This window comes from Crocuta crocuta, unplaced genomic scaffold, assembly GCF_008692635.1.
Source record: "Crocuta crocuta isolate KB4526 unplaced genomic scaffold, BGI_CrCroc_1.0 scaffold330, whole genome shotgun sequence".
In the NCBI taxonomy this organism is placed as follows: domain Eukaryota; kingdom Metazoa; phylum Chordata; class Mammalia; order Carnivora; family Hyaenidae; genus Crocuta; species Crocuta crocuta.
This window is the reverse complement of record NW_027530521.1, coordinates 2,769,492-2,785,505: the sequence shown is the minus strand read 5'-3', so window position 1 is coordinate 2,785,505 and position 16,014 is coordinate 2,769,492. Positions and strand designations below refer to the sequence as shown.

Below are 16,014 nucleotides of genomic sequence, written 5' to 3'. Positions count from 1 at the left end.
GGTTTAGAAATGAGAGGGTAGGAAGAGAGGGACGGGGTCCTGGCCTTTGCAAACACATCTGTCCCCTGCATGTCAGAGTGCGGATGGGGCACAAAGAAGCCATCGCGGGGATGGCCGTGGGGCTGGAGGGGTGGGACTGGAGAGGTGGGGCTGGAAGGGCGGGGCTGTGCCCGGCAGGGGAGGAGTCAGGGGTGGAGGGGTGGGGCTGTGCCAGGCAGGGGAGGAGCCAGGGCTGGAGGGGCGGGNAGCAGCTTACAGGTGCAGCTGATGCCACATGGCGATCTGCCGCCGAGGGTTTTTGAGCATCTCCTCCCAGTGGCTGCGCTCGGAGCCCGAGGCGTGCAGGCCCAGGCTGCAGCGGCCAAGCGCACAGCTCTGCCCTTCCTCGTCCTGGCCCAGCACCTCCAGCTCCACGCTGGAGGCCTGCAGCAGGTCGTCCGGCAGCTCGAACATGATCATCTCGTTCCATACGGGGTTGATCTTGTGCTTGGCCCGTTTCGTCTGCTTCTTCTTCAGCTTCTGAGCCTGGTGCTTTAAGGTCACCTTGACAGAGACGTCTGGGGGAAAGAGAGAGGCAAAAGAGTAAGCTGGTGAGGTGTGGCGGGACCCAGGTGACACTCCCTCTCGAGGCTGGAGAGACAGGGTCTCCGGCTCAAGATGTGCACTGAGGCTCCCTCTGGGCACGGCCTGCTCTCACCGGGCCATGCACTCATTTAGCAATTATTAAATGCCCACTATGTGGACCTAGACATGGGCTACAACAAAAGTACCCACCTGCCCCCACAGAACTTAGGCCGTGGTGTGGAAAACACACACGATTAGCATAATACAAGAAGGGTGGTCGTTTGGTGGCCCATGCTTGGGTCCAGCTACAGCCACCACTTGCCAAGAGCCCTTCCAAGGGTCTTCATGTCTCACACCAAATCAGGGCCAGGATAACGGCTCAGCTGGATTTTAAACTCAGACCAGAAAACCTAAGCCACCCCATGTGTTCATCCCATTGGCTGTCCATGCAAGTATTCTGGTTGATTATTAAGACAGAAGGTCTCCTCCTGGTAGGTTGAGTTCCTCTCCTCTATCGTTTTATAAATATTACTCGGCGGCCCCAGCCTCATGTGGAGGGTGAGTGCAGACTGCCTTGGCCCCCACAGAATAGCGGCACAGGTCACTGGACAAGCTTCAAGGGGACCTCACGAGGCTCAGAACCCAGATGATGTTTTCATGAGTCAAGGTTCCCGAAGCTAACGTGAGAATAATCGTTACTCGGTATTTATGGCTCTAATTATCATCCCTGGGTGGCCAGTTTGTTATGTCGGCAGATAGATCTGAGAGACAAAGGGCTGTGCTGTAATGGTCCTGACAGGAGTTGTAAAAAAATAAAAATAAATAAATAAAGAGTAGGAGGCAAAGAATTGTCTGGAGGAGATGAGAGAAAGCACAGAGTTCTGGCCTTGGGCTCAGGAATCTGTCGGCAAGACCAGCTCTTCTGATGTGATCTACCCCAAATCGTTTGCTCAAAGATCATGAATGTGGTGGCGAGTCTCACTTTGTGTCCTGCTATAAATATCTCTTTATTTATACCCTGCGATGAGCAATTGGCTCCGGGGCCAGGTATCATACTGTTAACCAGAGATGCTTTCCCGCTCTGACCAAAGAGCCTGTTCGGTCCCCAGCCTCGGGGTCTGTGCTGGGGTTTCCAGAGGGAAACACGGAGGCTTCCAGAACATTCAGAGATGCTTATTTGGATATATGGGGCACAGACGCCCAAAGCTTCAGGCCGCCTCAGCCCAGGCACCCACACACCTTCTGCCAGCATCCGCACTCAGCCGGTGCGGGGTGGCAGGCTGACAAAGACCGAGAAGAGAGAAGAGCCTGGGGTGGGTGAGACGGGAGGACCTGGCCTTCCAGACACGGGCCAGTGAGGTGCGTCTAGCCGGGTGTGGGTGACGGGCTAGGGCTAAGTTTCCTCTACAGCCCAGAAGCTCCAGTCTGTGGCTACTGTCCTATCCTTGGCTTTCTCTGACCCATGGGTAGGACTGGCTCCTCTCAAGGTGGATTTGCAGGGTAGGGAGCTCCAAGCAGCTCGTACCTGGGCCTGATGAAGGGATTGTCCCAGGAGCAAACGGATATGAATGTAAAGAAAGGAGTGTGTCCTCACTCACCCTTCCCCAGGAGCGCCTTGGGCTGGTTGGAGTGGAGGTTCTTGGCCTTAATGAGCACGACCAGGAGGCGGTTGGCAGCTGGGAGGTAGCTGATGGACAGAAGGACCTCTCCAGTCCCTGCAGATGGCTCCTGACACAGAAGAGAGGATACGGGAGGGGAGCGTCAGGTAGGCGTGGCTTCTGACCCATGAACTAAAAGGCTGAGGGTGGGGTCACACTGGACTTGCATCCAACGGGCACCCTAGAAGCCACTTACCCATCAGCGCTGCTTTCTTGCAGAGGGAGGAGGAATTCTAAGTAGCATGGGCCTCACTGAGAATTTTCATTTTCCGCAAAATATGATTTTCCAAGTATCATATATTCAAACCCAACATATAAGACGCATCCAAGAGATGCCAGTTAGGCTGTGTCAGGGGCAGAAGGCCAGGACCCCCTCTCACCCTTTGCCACCCACCACAAGCTCCTGGGATATCGTTATAGAACATTGGGGTTCTAGGGGACACCACTTGAGAACCACAGCATCAAGCGGTCAGGTTCCTGCAGCAGTGGGGAGTTGAGATTCCTTACTCTGTTTGAAAAGATCATTCCTTCCAGCCCCTGGAGGCCTGAGAGTCAATAATGTGATGTATGGATGCTGAGCAAGGCCTTGCTTGGTCAACAGAATGGCCAACCATGTCAACAAAAATGCCGGGCATGCAACGTTAGGAAGGGCCTAGAGGCCATCGGCAATAACGTCGCTTTGCAGGAGGTGCTGATGCCCCCTATGAAACAGCCAGTACACCTTTCCTCCGTCTGTGGCTCTACAGAGTATCTCCACTGAAATTCCTACAAGAATCTGTTTGGGATTTCAACAAATCAGTTGAGGGATGTAAATGACCAAAAAGGAGGCAGATGCCTGCGACAGTCCAAAGGTGACGTGACAGACTCCAGCACCAGACCATTGAGGTCTGAGCACCATTTACTGGCTGTGTGCCCCCCCCACCCATCACGTAACTCCCCCAAGCCTCTGTTTCCTCATCTGTGGAATGGGAACTGTTCGCTGTGATTATCACCATCAGAAGGACAACCACCACTTTTTGAGATTGTTAAGTGGGAATTTTGTTTCTGGATGAAGAAGCGCCAGTTTGGGCTTTGGGAGTGAGGCTGGAGGAGGCTGGCCGGCCCTCTGCCCCCTGTCACCCCTTTCCTTTGGGAACAATGTCTTTGACAATGACCGCATCGATTCAACTAGCCCTCAGTAACTAGTCACATGACAGAATGATTTGGGGGCTGCCGGAACTTTGACAATGATGTGAGTAACAACAGCTAAGACTAATTAAACACTTACTATGTGCTAAGTGTGATGATACTATCTATCTGACTGGGCTGTAATCTCCACAAAGCGGCTCCCAGGACCTGGCATACAGTTGACACACTCTACTTATTACGTGTGAGAAGTGAGGGAGATGGTTCATTTTGAGAAATGCCAAGTGAAAGCTGTGCTGTCTAGTTAACAGTAGGTTTACAACCTATTGGACATATGTACGAACCCCAGTCCCCCCACAACGGAGTCCCAAACCCTTAGACATTTCACTTCCTGGTTCTTCCCCTCTCCGTTTCTCAGGCTTATTTTCTCGGGCTTTGCAAGGGGCATGCGCCAAAGAACAAAGGGAAGAGGGACTGAAAGTCTCTGCTTCACGTCAGGGAATGTACATTTGTCCAGTCAGACCACTTCTTGCCTTACGTGAGCATAGGCACTTCCGGGTAAGGCTGTAACCTCTGGAGTACTCAGCCAATGAGGAATCAGGGGAGGGACTTCAGGCTAGGAGATAAATTGTCTGCTGTAACTGCCCACAGAGTGCTTGCCCATCAGACACCTGCTCTTGCAAGAACATTGATTAAAGCCTCCTTTCACTGTGCTTGGAGTCTCTGTGTCCCTCCTTTGATTGGGTCGGTGGGCTCATTTCTCACAGTGAGAAACAAGGGTGAGACATCTTACTGTATCTCGACAATAATCCTAGCGATACTAATTTTGTTCCTTTTTTAAGTATAAGATCTTGATGCCCCAGAGAACACGTCCCCGTCTGAGGTCATGTAGCCAAAGTAAGGGAAGTAGCAAAACTGAACCTTGAAGGGAGGTCTGGTCTGATCCCGAAGCCCAGGTCCTAAGCCAGAGCTCTCCAGACCTCTCGTTCCACAGTGAAGGAACCGGGCTCAGGGACTTGTCCTGGCACCCAGGGGGTGCCAACAGATTAGGATGGACCACAGCCTCCTGATTCAAGGCTGCTTCTTGGAGGCCCATGGGTGACCTGTGCTGTAGTCACAGGATGATCCGGCTCAAGCATCCTTCTCCGCTCAGACCAGGTAAGGGGAGCTTGGCCCCATCGGCCTGTAAAAGGCTTGTCACCTTTTTGTAGGGCGCCAAGGGCCCAAAAGAGCCCAGCCGGCTGCACCCCAGCCAGATAATTTTAGCAGCACCTGCCACCTCAACTCTGCTGCTTCAAGTACCTGCGGACAGAAATAACTCTTTCTTCACCCTCACCCGCCCCCCATCTTTCTCTTGGGCTCTCAATGAATCATCCGAGATGCCCTTGGAGTCGGTTGCTCTATGATCCCTGCTGACGCACATGCTGCTTTTTGGCTGAAAGTCTTCTGGTGAGAACTGCAGCGCAGCTGCCCATTAACCTGTTCTGGCCCTTAGAGGAGCCAAGCAGCCACCGAAGGCTCTGCCGGCCTTGCTCAGTCAGCCCACACCCTCCAGGGCCGCCCTCGCCTGCCTCGGGGCACCAGCTCCTAGGTGTGATGGCTGGCTGCCTCTGACATTGCTCACGTGTGTGGAAGCAGGCCAGGGGGTCAGGAGGATGTGGGGGTGTCCTTGCGACACAGCGGCGCCTCTGAACGCAGTGAGGATTCGAATGCGGGCACTGTGCGGGCAGGGCCTGGTCCTAGTGACGGCTGCGTCCCCAGCTCCTGGCACTGTGCCTGGCACAGGCTGGAAGCCCGGCAAGGTATTCGTGGGATGAATGAATGAGTTTTGGTCTTTCAGGGGGAAGGATAGCAGGTCTGAGCCTTTCAGAGAGACAGGCTCCGTAGGCCCTGGTGACACCAAAGTCTCCAAAGCCCTGGGGGAGCCCCTCCCCCCACCTCCAGAGAAAGCAGGTTTACCAGCCGAATAAACCAAAGTGTGGGATCCTCCTGCTGGGGCCCCCGGCTGTGATTCCGCACAAATCCCAAACCACACGCTAATTAGAGAGTGTGCTTCGGAACAGCCTGCTTCCAGCTGAGAATGGCTACCAATTTTTATCAATTTTCTGAGCCTGGGAAAGAAAGAAAAATAAGGCAAGGAAGAGGTTATAGCACAAAGGGGAGCAGGTGGGGACCGGAAGTGTCCATCAGGAAAGGCTCTGGCTGATGGAGCCTCCCTCATACGCCGACGGCCCCTTCCACGGCACGGTGGTGAGGGAACAGCATGGGACTCAGAGCCAAACCAGCCTGGCCGCGAGGTCCCGTTCGTGGCGTCCCCACTGGGTGACCCTGCATGGGTCTCCCAGCCATTCTAAGCCCCAGTCTTCACGTCTGTAAATGAGTCACAGTGTCATCTTCACCTGGCTGCTCTGGAAAAGAACTGAGGTAAAGTTCTAACCACAGCAACTGATAGATAAGTACCCAAAATGAATGTCCTTTTTAGTATTTTCTTAGTCTCGCATGGGAGTTGGGAAGCATTTTCTGTAAAGCCACGTAGTAAACACTAAGGGCTTTGTAGGCTACACGGTTCCCCGAGAAAGCGCCAACCAGCTGGTTGAGACTGGTCTTCTAGAAAGTTCTCTCTAGGCTCCACTGTGGCAGGCCCTTGGATAAAGCCTTGACCTCAGGGCCTAAATAACCACACACCATCCTACAGCCCTGACGTCTCCGACCCCTCGCTGCCCTAGCCAGGGAGCATCGATGGTCTGCTCTCCAAGGGACCCCCTCTCTGAACAGTGCAGCCTTTCAGCAGACCTGCCTCTTACACTCTCAGCTCCCCGGATGGCAGAGGGGCGGGAGAGCCATGCCGGGGCTGGTGACAACAGAGAACACTGGGCTCCGGGGCTGCCCCCAGCCCAGTCCATCCTTCAAACCCCAGCACAAAGGCCATTCCACACCAGGCCTTATAGAACTCTCCATCAGAGTTAGGTCAGGCCTCTCTTCCATGTCTTAGGATTCAACGCATGTCCAATATCATCGTCGTCCTCGTCATTGTCACCTGTCTGTTCCAATTTATCCCTCTGGCCTGTAAGTTCTGGGTAGAAGCATTCTACACGGTGTTTACCTCCCCAGCAATGCCTGGCACATAGTAGGGACACAGGGAATATACGTGGATTTAAATGGGGCCATTGCTGGGGCGCCTGGAGGGCTCAGGTGGTTGAGCATCCGACTCCTGATTTCAGCTCAGGTCACGATCTCACGGTCATGAGATCAAGTCCCATGTCAGGCTTCATGCTGGGTGTGGAGCCTGCTTAGGAGTCTCTCTCCCTCTGCCCCTCCTCTCTCTCTCCCTCTACCCCTCCTCCATTTGCTTTCTCTCTCTCTCTCTCTTTCAAAATATAAAATAAGATGAGATAAAAAATAAAATAAAATAGAACAAAATAAAATAAAATAAAATAAAATAAACAAGGCCATTACTGTCAGCATCAGAGCCAATTCGCACATAATGTGTTTTCCATCATAGCAGGGGGGGACCTTAGGTGGCAAGCTAGAAGCAAAAGCAGACTCCAGAAATTCCATAGCCTGGGCCGTGAGTCCCTCCAGCCCCCCGCCCTGTTCACGACTCCGGGCTTCCTCGCGCATGCGCACACGCACACCCCGGGGAAGGTCTGTGAAGTTCGTCCTGTGAGTGCCAGCCCGGCCCTGCCACAGTCACGCCCCACGACCGGGCTTCAGCTTTCCCGGTGCAGGGTCGCCCTACCTTAACTGACGTCTTCAGCTCACCCCACTGGGCGGCCCCCAGAGGCACAGACACCCCATCCAGGCCCAGGCGGAGCTCCCCGACCACGCTGTGGCGGGAGAAGCGGTCGCAGGTCCGCAGGGTCAGCAGCAAGGTGGCTGTGGGGAGCTCCTCCTCCGCCAGCGGGAGCACCAGGCCTTCCTCCCACGTGGTGTGCAGCTGCCGCTTCTTCAGGGCCGTCTGGGCCTCCGTGGTGCCCGTCCCGTTGGCCAAGCTGCCTTGCACATAGCAGTCACAGCCTCCGTCGTGGCCGCTGGTCACAGCTGCAGCCAAGGAGACAGCAACATGACATGGACCGCTCAAGGACAAGGGGAGAGGAGAGACGGGGGCCTGCTTTGAGCAGCCACATCCTGCTTAATGGCCATGACCTTGGTGTATGAGAGCCCAGGGCTGAGGAATCGCCTTTCAGGAAGACACTTAGACATAGGAGATCCTCGCAGGTGGCCACGTCCTTACACGCTGGTCTTCCCTGGGGAGCCGGGACATGACAGGCAGCTCCCCAGGGCCCTTCCCCCCCGTGACCCTGAGGTTGCCCCAAGACCCGGGGCCCACAGACTGCTGAGGGCTTTTGTGCTCTGACACTGTAACTTTCCATTCTGTCCTTTAAATATTTCCCAGACAGCCATTTGTGATGTGAAGCTCTTGGCCATTCTGTTGTTTTATATTCTGAACTTGGATGCTGTCAATGCTCCACAGTGTGGACGTATCCAGAAACGTGCAGCTGCGGTGCTTTTGAGAACTGGAGAAATGGTAGCTGAGCTCTCCCAGGAAGAGCAGGTGAAAAATTGAGGCCGTGGGTCCTGGCGGAACTCTCCACAGAGCTTCAGGGGAAATGGGTTTCGTCCGGGCTCTGGAGAGATCTCAGACAAGTCACCTGATGCTGCTAGGCCTCAGTGTCCTAATCTGTTAAATGGGACTATTGGGGAGCCCAAATGTAACAAAGTATATGAAAATGCTAAAAACAAAAATCTTGAAAGAAAATAAAAAGGGAAAAAGCCCCTTAAAAGTACAAAATTTAATACAAAAGTCCAATTTATTCTATTCACAGTTTCAAACCCCCAACAGCCATTGAATGGCCCACTGTTAGCCCCAATTTCTTTGCAAAGACTTAGCGTTGTGTGCCAATGGTGAAAGTGTTGGGGAAAAGAGACCAGGGACCCCCAGGCCCCCCTTGGGCCAGTCCTTGGATTACAGAAATTTTGCTGACCATTCAGAACACTCTCCTTATCCCCTACAAAGCCCCATTCAATGTCAAAGGCACCTGTGGCAGAGACAGCCGGCCATTCACCACTAACCCATTTCCTCTCTTTGCTGAGCACCCACTAGGCCACTGTTCCCATGCTTCTTTGCATCCAGTGGCCACGTGACAGTTCCAGCCAATGGGCTCTGCACAGGAGTGATGCGTGATCTGTGTGGCCATGGCCCTTAAGGGATGATTGTGCTCCCTCCCTCTTCTCCCTCTCTCTCCACCTGCTAGATACAGATGACAAGGAGGCCTGAGAGGGTTACGGAGCCCCTGGTGGAAGGAACCTGGTCCCTGAATCACGATTTGGAGGAAAGATGTTTGCCAACCGGGAGTCTCCACTCTGAATGTTATGAGAGAGAGAGAGAGAGAGAGAGAGGAGACATATCCCCCCCCACCACACACACACATTTCAGGGTCTGTTCTTTAGAGTGTTAATCCAGCAGTGAGTGCTCCCTCCAGCCGCAGGTGCTCCCATTCTTCCAGAAAGACAGACACACAGGAAGCCGTGAAAGTCACATACAAGTAATACCTTCCAGGTGAGTCACAAACAGTTCTGCCTTCTGCTGGTCATAGTCCAAGCGGTAGTGGAGTTTTGGGGCTTGGTTCCAACTGGCCACCTTCTCTGGGTTCCAGGCCTCTGTGACACACACGTCCTCCACCACACCTGTTGAGAGAGGCAAGGCCGTCACTGCCACCCGCATTAGGGGCCTAGGTTTTCGAGATCCTATCTTTCCCATGTGCTGCCCACGCCATGAATGTAAACCGAAAGCTCTCTGGCTGGGGGCCAAGCCATGGTGGCCACACCCGGGTGACACCTGGGATCACATTTTAAGGGACCATCACAGTCCAGTGGTCAAGACATGGGCTTTGGTGTCACACATGAGCTGCCACATAAGACTTACGTGTCCTTGGACAAGTTTCGTGACTTCTTCAAACCTCAGTTTCCTCACCTTTATAATGGGAATGATAATAGCGCCACTTTCCTAAAGTTACTTGCATTAAATGAAATGATGTGGGTAAAGTATTTGGCCCAGGGCCTGGCCCATGGTGAGCTTTCAGTAAGGGAAGCGGTCACAGCCGGTGTGGTTCTTCACCCTGATTCTGACAAACTAACCCTAGCCCATCTCCAGCGCCTCCCCACCCAGAGTCTAAGCCCTGCTCCCCAGGCGTTCATGGCTGGAGATAGTGTGCAAGAACAAGTCAGGAGGAGACGCGGGGGCAAGGTCAAGGGCAGCGGATGTGACTTCAGTGCCATGTCCAATAAATGCTCGTGGAATGAATGAATGATGTATCTTTAATTCAGAAGTGCCCCCAAACCTCTAACACCGCTCACTCTGCCCCACACTCGAACGGGAGCCAAACCTCTGGAAGATTCTCATTAGTCAAACATAATATAAGAATGAAAGGATCCAGCAGCTGTAGCTGACTCCACTTTGAGCAAATTGGAATTTAAAAAGGTTCGATGTTCAGAACGACTTCAGAGGGCAGAAATGTAAAGGACGATTGAATTTCCAAAACGGCTCGTTACGGGGTTCCTGCACGTGGTGAAAAATTCCCCTGCCGCGTCTAAGTAAGGAACAGATGGACCCAGGGTGTGAGCACTGTGTGAGGCGAGACCAGCACGAACACAGGACCCAGGTGGCTTCCAAGGGCGCCGCAGGAATGAGGAAAGCGGGGTCAGTGCCAGAAGGATCCTGTCTGGCACCCACAGCTCTCTTCTCTTGACTACCTCTGCCTTCAAATTCAAAACCAAATCAAAACCAGACCAAAGCCGGCACCACTTGGATATGCAGGAATGGATGCTGCTTTAAGAAACGGGAGGCTGGNGGTGTGAGCAGGACACGTGGACCCATGGGAACAGTGTGAGTGTCCGATGGACCTGGCATCCTCCTCTCCTGCATTCCCCTGCCTCCGGTCAGGATTTGCTCAAGAATCAACTCCCCCTAGCTTTCTGTGAGAGCGGTGCTTGCCTTCTGGGGTACATGAGGAACGACGACAAAGAGAAGACAAACTGATGCGTTGTGAAGTCTTCAAGGTTCCAGACTCTGACATCCCCCCTCTTCTTCCTGGTGAGCAGGGTCCAATCCTGGCTTCCCCGGAGCTTTGGGAAATCTGGGACTCCCGCAACAGAGGAGCCCTCTTGTGAGTATGATTTGGGATCACTACCCCCAAGGCTCCACAGGCAAGCTCCTCCTCATGCTCAGTTAAGTTCTCAGGTCCTCAAAGGATCTCTTTTACATCTATTTAATGGGTCTATTTTACATCTATTTAAAATGCGGGCTCACAAACCTGGGGGCTAAAAGCTGAGCAGTTGCTCTTGACACAGGCACCTTGTGAATTTGTCCTTGAAGGAACGCGNAACCCGGGGCGGGGGCGGTGGGGGTGGGGGGAAAATGTCAGAACCAGGTACGCTGTCTCCCCTTGCACCTTCTTCCTCCCCAAACACACAAATAAAACCCCAGACCACACACCAATCCATTTTCCTGGATGCATTTCTTGCCTCCTTACGAAAAAGCCCACATCCCCTTTGGGTTAGGGGCTGTGTCTGCTTCCCGTACCCGCCCCAGGGCCCCAAAAGAGGCTGCATCCTGAAGTTGATACTGATGAGAAGGAGAATAGAAACAATAATAATAACAGTGTGTTTTGATTACCTCTTTTGTGCCGCCCCCTGGGCTAAGCACTTGATATGCATTATCTTATTTACACTTCACAACAGCCTTACCCGGAAGATAATAGTACCATCCCATTGTATGCACCAGGAAACTGAGGCCCAGAAAGGTTAGCCACAGGAGCAGGCCACACAAGGAGCACATAAGAGGGCAGAGCATTGACTGCACGACTCTGAAAGCCCATGATTTGACCATGACCCCTCCACGTGAGTTGAAAAGGACGCTCCGCTTCCCAGTCGGAAGCTGGAGGCCTCAGAGAGAAGCCATGTAGCAATAGGTCTGCAGGAAGAAAGGACCGTGAGTCCCAGGCCCTGTGCCCACGTGCTTGCCCAGTGTCAAATGCCACGGGCGCTGGCGCGGGCCAGGTCCGGCATCTGCAGAGACGCTGTTTGCCCCCCGCGCGCCGCCCACGGAAGAACGAGGGGCAGGGGAGCCCTACCGTTCTGAGGAAGGATGAACAGCTCCTCGGTGACCTGCCTCTTGAGGCGGCTGTCATTCGGGGCCTGGGGGCTGGCCGGGGCGGCAGGCTCCTCCGTGGTCCTCAGAGTGTAGTCTGCATAGTTGATGACCTCTGGGGCTGTCACAGCCGGCCTGGGTCCGTAGATGTCGGGCAACTTGAGGAGGGCTCGGGGCTGGACGGGCTCCGTGGACTTTTTAACATTGAACTGCAAACACACACGACTCTGATTAGTCCACGGGAGGACCTCCTGCCTGTCTTCTGCCCACAGGAAGGAGAAGCCATGACCTGACCTTTCGCGGGAGGCAGCGGGGGGAGGCACCACCCAAGAAACCAGCATGTCATCTCCAAACCCACCGGAGTCCACGGCATTGCGAGTGGTGGCAGGGTGCGGTGACATCTGGGCCCTGTCCCTCTACCCCCTTCCTCCCCTTGCCCACTGGTCTTCTGCTGTGTCCCCTGCGGCCATCCGGGCCCATCACCTGTGCCACGAGCCTCTTGCTCTCTCCCCCTCCCTTTTCAAGGGACCTACAAACACTTGCCCAACCCGGCACTACTCACCTTTCTGACATTGCCCCAGAATCCACACCTCCCCCTCTTGGCACCCCTCCAACCACTGGCCTCCCTGCTTCTCAAACAGGGCTGAAGTCTTTCTGGGTCTCATTTCTGGACCCCAACCCCTCCCCCCAAGCCCTCACCTCCCCCTTCACCCGCTGTAAATTAAGTCCCTCCTCCAAGCCTGTCCCTCCCTTTCACCACATCCTGCTCTTTGCTTTATAGCTTTGAGGTCACCCCATATTGGTTTTTTCACAGATTGGCCTGTTTGTGGCCAGATCTGTGTGAGCTCCGTAAGCACAGCGATTATGTCTTATCCTGTTCCTTCTCTATCCCTGGTGCCTGCACAGTGTCTGCTCACAGGGAACATGCAATACGAACCCATGGCTAAGGCTGCTATGTTCAGTTGTATGGTTTGTGCACTGCACAAAGGAGTGCAGATGAGGGACAAGTGAGGGTTGAAATGCAGTACATGCCCCACATGCCCAGCTGTGTGCCCCGAGGTAGGGTCTTAGTCCACCTGGAGAAAAGGGCATCTTTTTCTCTACACAAAGGCCTGCTTGCTTGTGAAGCTTCAAGTATCCAGGGCTGTGTCACACAGACGAGTGGAATTTTCTATCTTTGCCTCCACTAGGGACTGAGATCTCTTCTACCGAAGGGATTCCACTTATATACCAGGCAGCATATTGGGGAGCGGCCTAGTCCCCCAGGAGATCGGGGACTGATGGCTAGACCTGGAACTCAAAATGCTGGGTGGGTAGCCCATAAAATAGCCCTCATGTTGGGGCAGGTGCAGACCCACAATAGAGTCCCCCGAGGCTTCCTGGTAGCCTTCCTTGCTGGTCCTGCCATCCCTCCCCATGGCTGCTGGAGGGGCTGACCAGGGGTCAAGGCTGCTCTCTCCAGTGACAGGGGATGACCCAGGGGCTGGGGAGTGCCAGACAGGGGTGGCAGTGGGGGTAATGAAGTCCTGGACGGGGTTGGCACTTAGAAGTTCACTTGGTTTCCAAGCGTGTGTTTATAGTGTTTGCACTCTCTACATGTCGCTATCCCCGGATAAATCCCGGACACTTCGCCCTCCCTGACACTCTGTCTCCGACCATCCCCGAGGGAGGCTGGACCTTGGTGACAGGACATCCTTAATTATCCGCATCGACCACACAAGAGATGAGGAGGGCACCAGGGCTCAAAGGGACTACATCACCTCTTTCTTCCCAACTCCCTAAAGGGCTTCCAGGGGATAAAGCACTTCCTTTCTCTCTCGGAAACACTGCCCAGCAAACACAGTACCGCCAAGCAAAGGCACCTCTGTCCCGGTCCCCGCTGAGTGTGCCCAGCTCGTTCGGGCTGGAAAAGCACTTCTGACTCACATGGAACGTAGCCGTCCAGGAGCAGACAGCGGGGCGGTGGCAGATTTCCGCCCAGGTCGCCCGGCTCCAAAGCCCCCGCAGCTGTGACTCACGACCTCCCTCCTGCCGTCCAGCCTTTGCCTGGCACGTCACCCACTCATCAGAAACGTCCGTCACCGTTACACACGGTGATGAGTCCCCTGCAGAGGCACCCTGCAGGATCAGGTCCCTTTGGCACGCTCACCCCTCGATGGTGTCCCCGGGGCATCAAGGGACCTGGTTTCTAGTACCGACCCTGCAGCCGGAGCTGGGTCACTGTTGGCAGGTCATTTCACCTCTCAGAGATGTCGCCTCGAGTGACATGTGATTTCAAGGCTTGCTGTGCCCTGCATTCAGAGCTCCAGAGAGGCGGGAGCCATTGCGCGTTATCTGCAGTACAGGAGAGCTGGGAAGACCATCACGTGCTGGAGAGTAAACAGCAGGCCTATTTGGCAGTTTGGGGCCCTGCATTGCAGAAGCAGGCAGCAGGTGGTCTGTGTAAATAGCCTTGGGGGAGGGGGAGGGGGCCTGCAAAAGGCCAGCAGGAGTCTGGGAGGGCAGGACCCAGACCTTGAAGGAGGGGCACAGTAGCAAGTGGGGGCAGCGAGTTGGGGGAGGAAGCCTGTGCTCCTGACTTGAGGAGCCCAGGGCCCCAAAGGACACGCACAGAGCAATGACACATCTCCACGGCTTTTAATCCTCCACAAAGTGGTGCCCGTCTCCCAGATTTCATCCGAGTCTGAGTTACATTCACTTTGCTATTGGGACGCCTGGGTGGCTCAGTGGGTTAGGTGTCCGACGTGATTCTGGCTCAGGTCTTGATCTCATGGCTCATGAGATCGAGCCCCATGTTGGGCTCTGCGCTGACAGCACAGAGCCTTCTTGGCATTCTTTCTCTCTCTCTCTCTCTCTCTCTCTCTCTCTCTCGATCTCTGCCCCTCCCCTGCTCACGTGCATGCGTGTACACACAAATCTTCCTCCTCTCTGTCAAAATAAATGTTCAGAATTATGTTTATTATATTATACAAGAAATCAGAAGCTTGAGCAAGTTCAAGGTCATAAAACTGACAAGCGATGTATAATTGAGCCTCCAGACATTTTGACTCCAAATTTGTGTCATTTCCACTGCCTTGCAGCTGCTTCTCAAAAACCAAGTCCCTGTTGGTCTAGGACGCAGGATGTGAGGTGGCAAAGGCCGTGTCTGCGCTTAGGGCTCTAGGCTTATTAGCCCAAAGGCACTCGGTTTGCCACTGGCCACTGGCCACTCAGACTATCTGTCATTTCTGGGCCCAGAACTGAGGGTGTTTGGCTGGTTTGGGGAGCACTTTCGTGGTTTTATATCTGCTTTCATCCCAATTCAATCACTTCAGACAAGGGCTGTGTTGATTCATTTCCAGCTTGGCAAAATTTGGCTGGTTCTACATTTAAAAAAAAATTTTTTTAAATGGTTATTTGAGAGAGAAAGAGAGAGAGGGGCGGAGGGTGCATGGGGGAGGGGTAGAGGGAGAGGGAGACACAGAATCTGAAGCAGGCTCCAGGCTCTGAGCTGTCAGCACAGAGCCCGACACAGGACTCGAACTCACAAACCACAAGATCATGACCCGAGCTGAAGTCAGCCGCTTAACATACTGAGCCACCTAGGCGCCCCTGGTTCTACATTTTTAATGGAAAAAGAATGATGGGGCTCAGTTATGACTGAGGCTCACTCTGTGTTGCTTCAAGTCCCTACAGAGCCTGGATCGGTGCTCCTTCCTACTTGGTGGCTCTGAATTTGTGAGCCCCTGATAAGCTCAAGAGCCTGTGACAAGAGCTAAGATGCATCCCCAGAGCACCAAGTTGGGATTTTCTTTCTCAATATCCATTCCCTCTCCATTCTGCATCTTCTCCAGATCTCCGGGCTTCCTGGGTCCCTCCCGGGCCCCAGCTCTGGGATGAGGCAGGAGGACCTGTTTAGTCTGATCCCATCAGATCTTGGTACTATTTCCAGCAGGGGGGGTGGGCCCCTGTTCCGGAAAGCGAACCCAGACAGACAGAATGGAAGGACTTGCATTTCACCGAAGTAGGAGAGACCCTCTCTCCTGCTGGACAGGAAGCCCTGTGCCCCCCTCACCCCATCTGGTGACCGAAAGGTAAGCCAGTCTTGGGACAAAGTTGACATGGTGGACAGCAGGGTGGAGAGAACGAAGGAAGCTGCCTGTCTGGTGACAGTGTCATTAAGCCACCGAGTCAACCAAGCCCGGTGCCCCATCTCGGCACTTTGATCGCACGAGCAATACTGTCCTGAGAGTGATTTGTCGCCCTTAACCGGGCTGGGCGCACAGTCTGATGACTGCTACACTAGTCCCTTCAAGTAGTAAAAGCAGCGGCTGCTTCCCTATCTCGTTCTCTTGTACAGCCTTATTTATTGCGTTTCAAAACCCTGGTTCCCCCCCATCTTTCAAACGCACCTATGCTTCCACTTAAATGGGCAGAACTGCAGCGCCCGAGAAGCAGAAAAGCGGTCTGGGAGGGAGGGAGGGGGGCTGGGCAAGAATGAGTGGGGCACAAGCCAGCGTGCCCGGGAGGAGGGGGGCC

The 16,014-nt window shown here is 54.1% G+C and overlaps 1 protein-coding gene across 1 annotated transcript in view; it reads right to left on the bottom strand.

Annotated features, from left to right (window-relative positions):
- Positions 1 to 249: 249 nt before the first annotated feature.
- SYT13 (synaptotagmin 13) overlaps positions 250 to 16,014 on the bottom strand; it is a 38,489-nt gene continuing 22,724 nt past the window's right edge. Inside the window, exons 2-6 of the mRNA XM_077767506.1 lie at positions 11,480 to 11,705; positions 8,901 to 9,035; positions 7,087 to 7,388; positions 2,163 to 2,292; positions 250 to 557 (exon numbers count right to left, since the gene is read on the bottom strand). Of these exons, the coding sequence (XP_077623632.1) occupies positions 253 to 557; positions 2,163 to 2,292; positions 7,087 to 7,388; positions 8,901 to 9,035; positions 11,480 to 11,705 (1,098 nt within the window). The 3' untranslated portion in view covers positions 250 to 252. The remainder of the gene's footprint in view (positions 558 to 2,162; positions 2,293 to 7,086; positions 7,389 to 8,900; positions 9,036 to 11,479; positions 11,706 to 16,014) is intronic.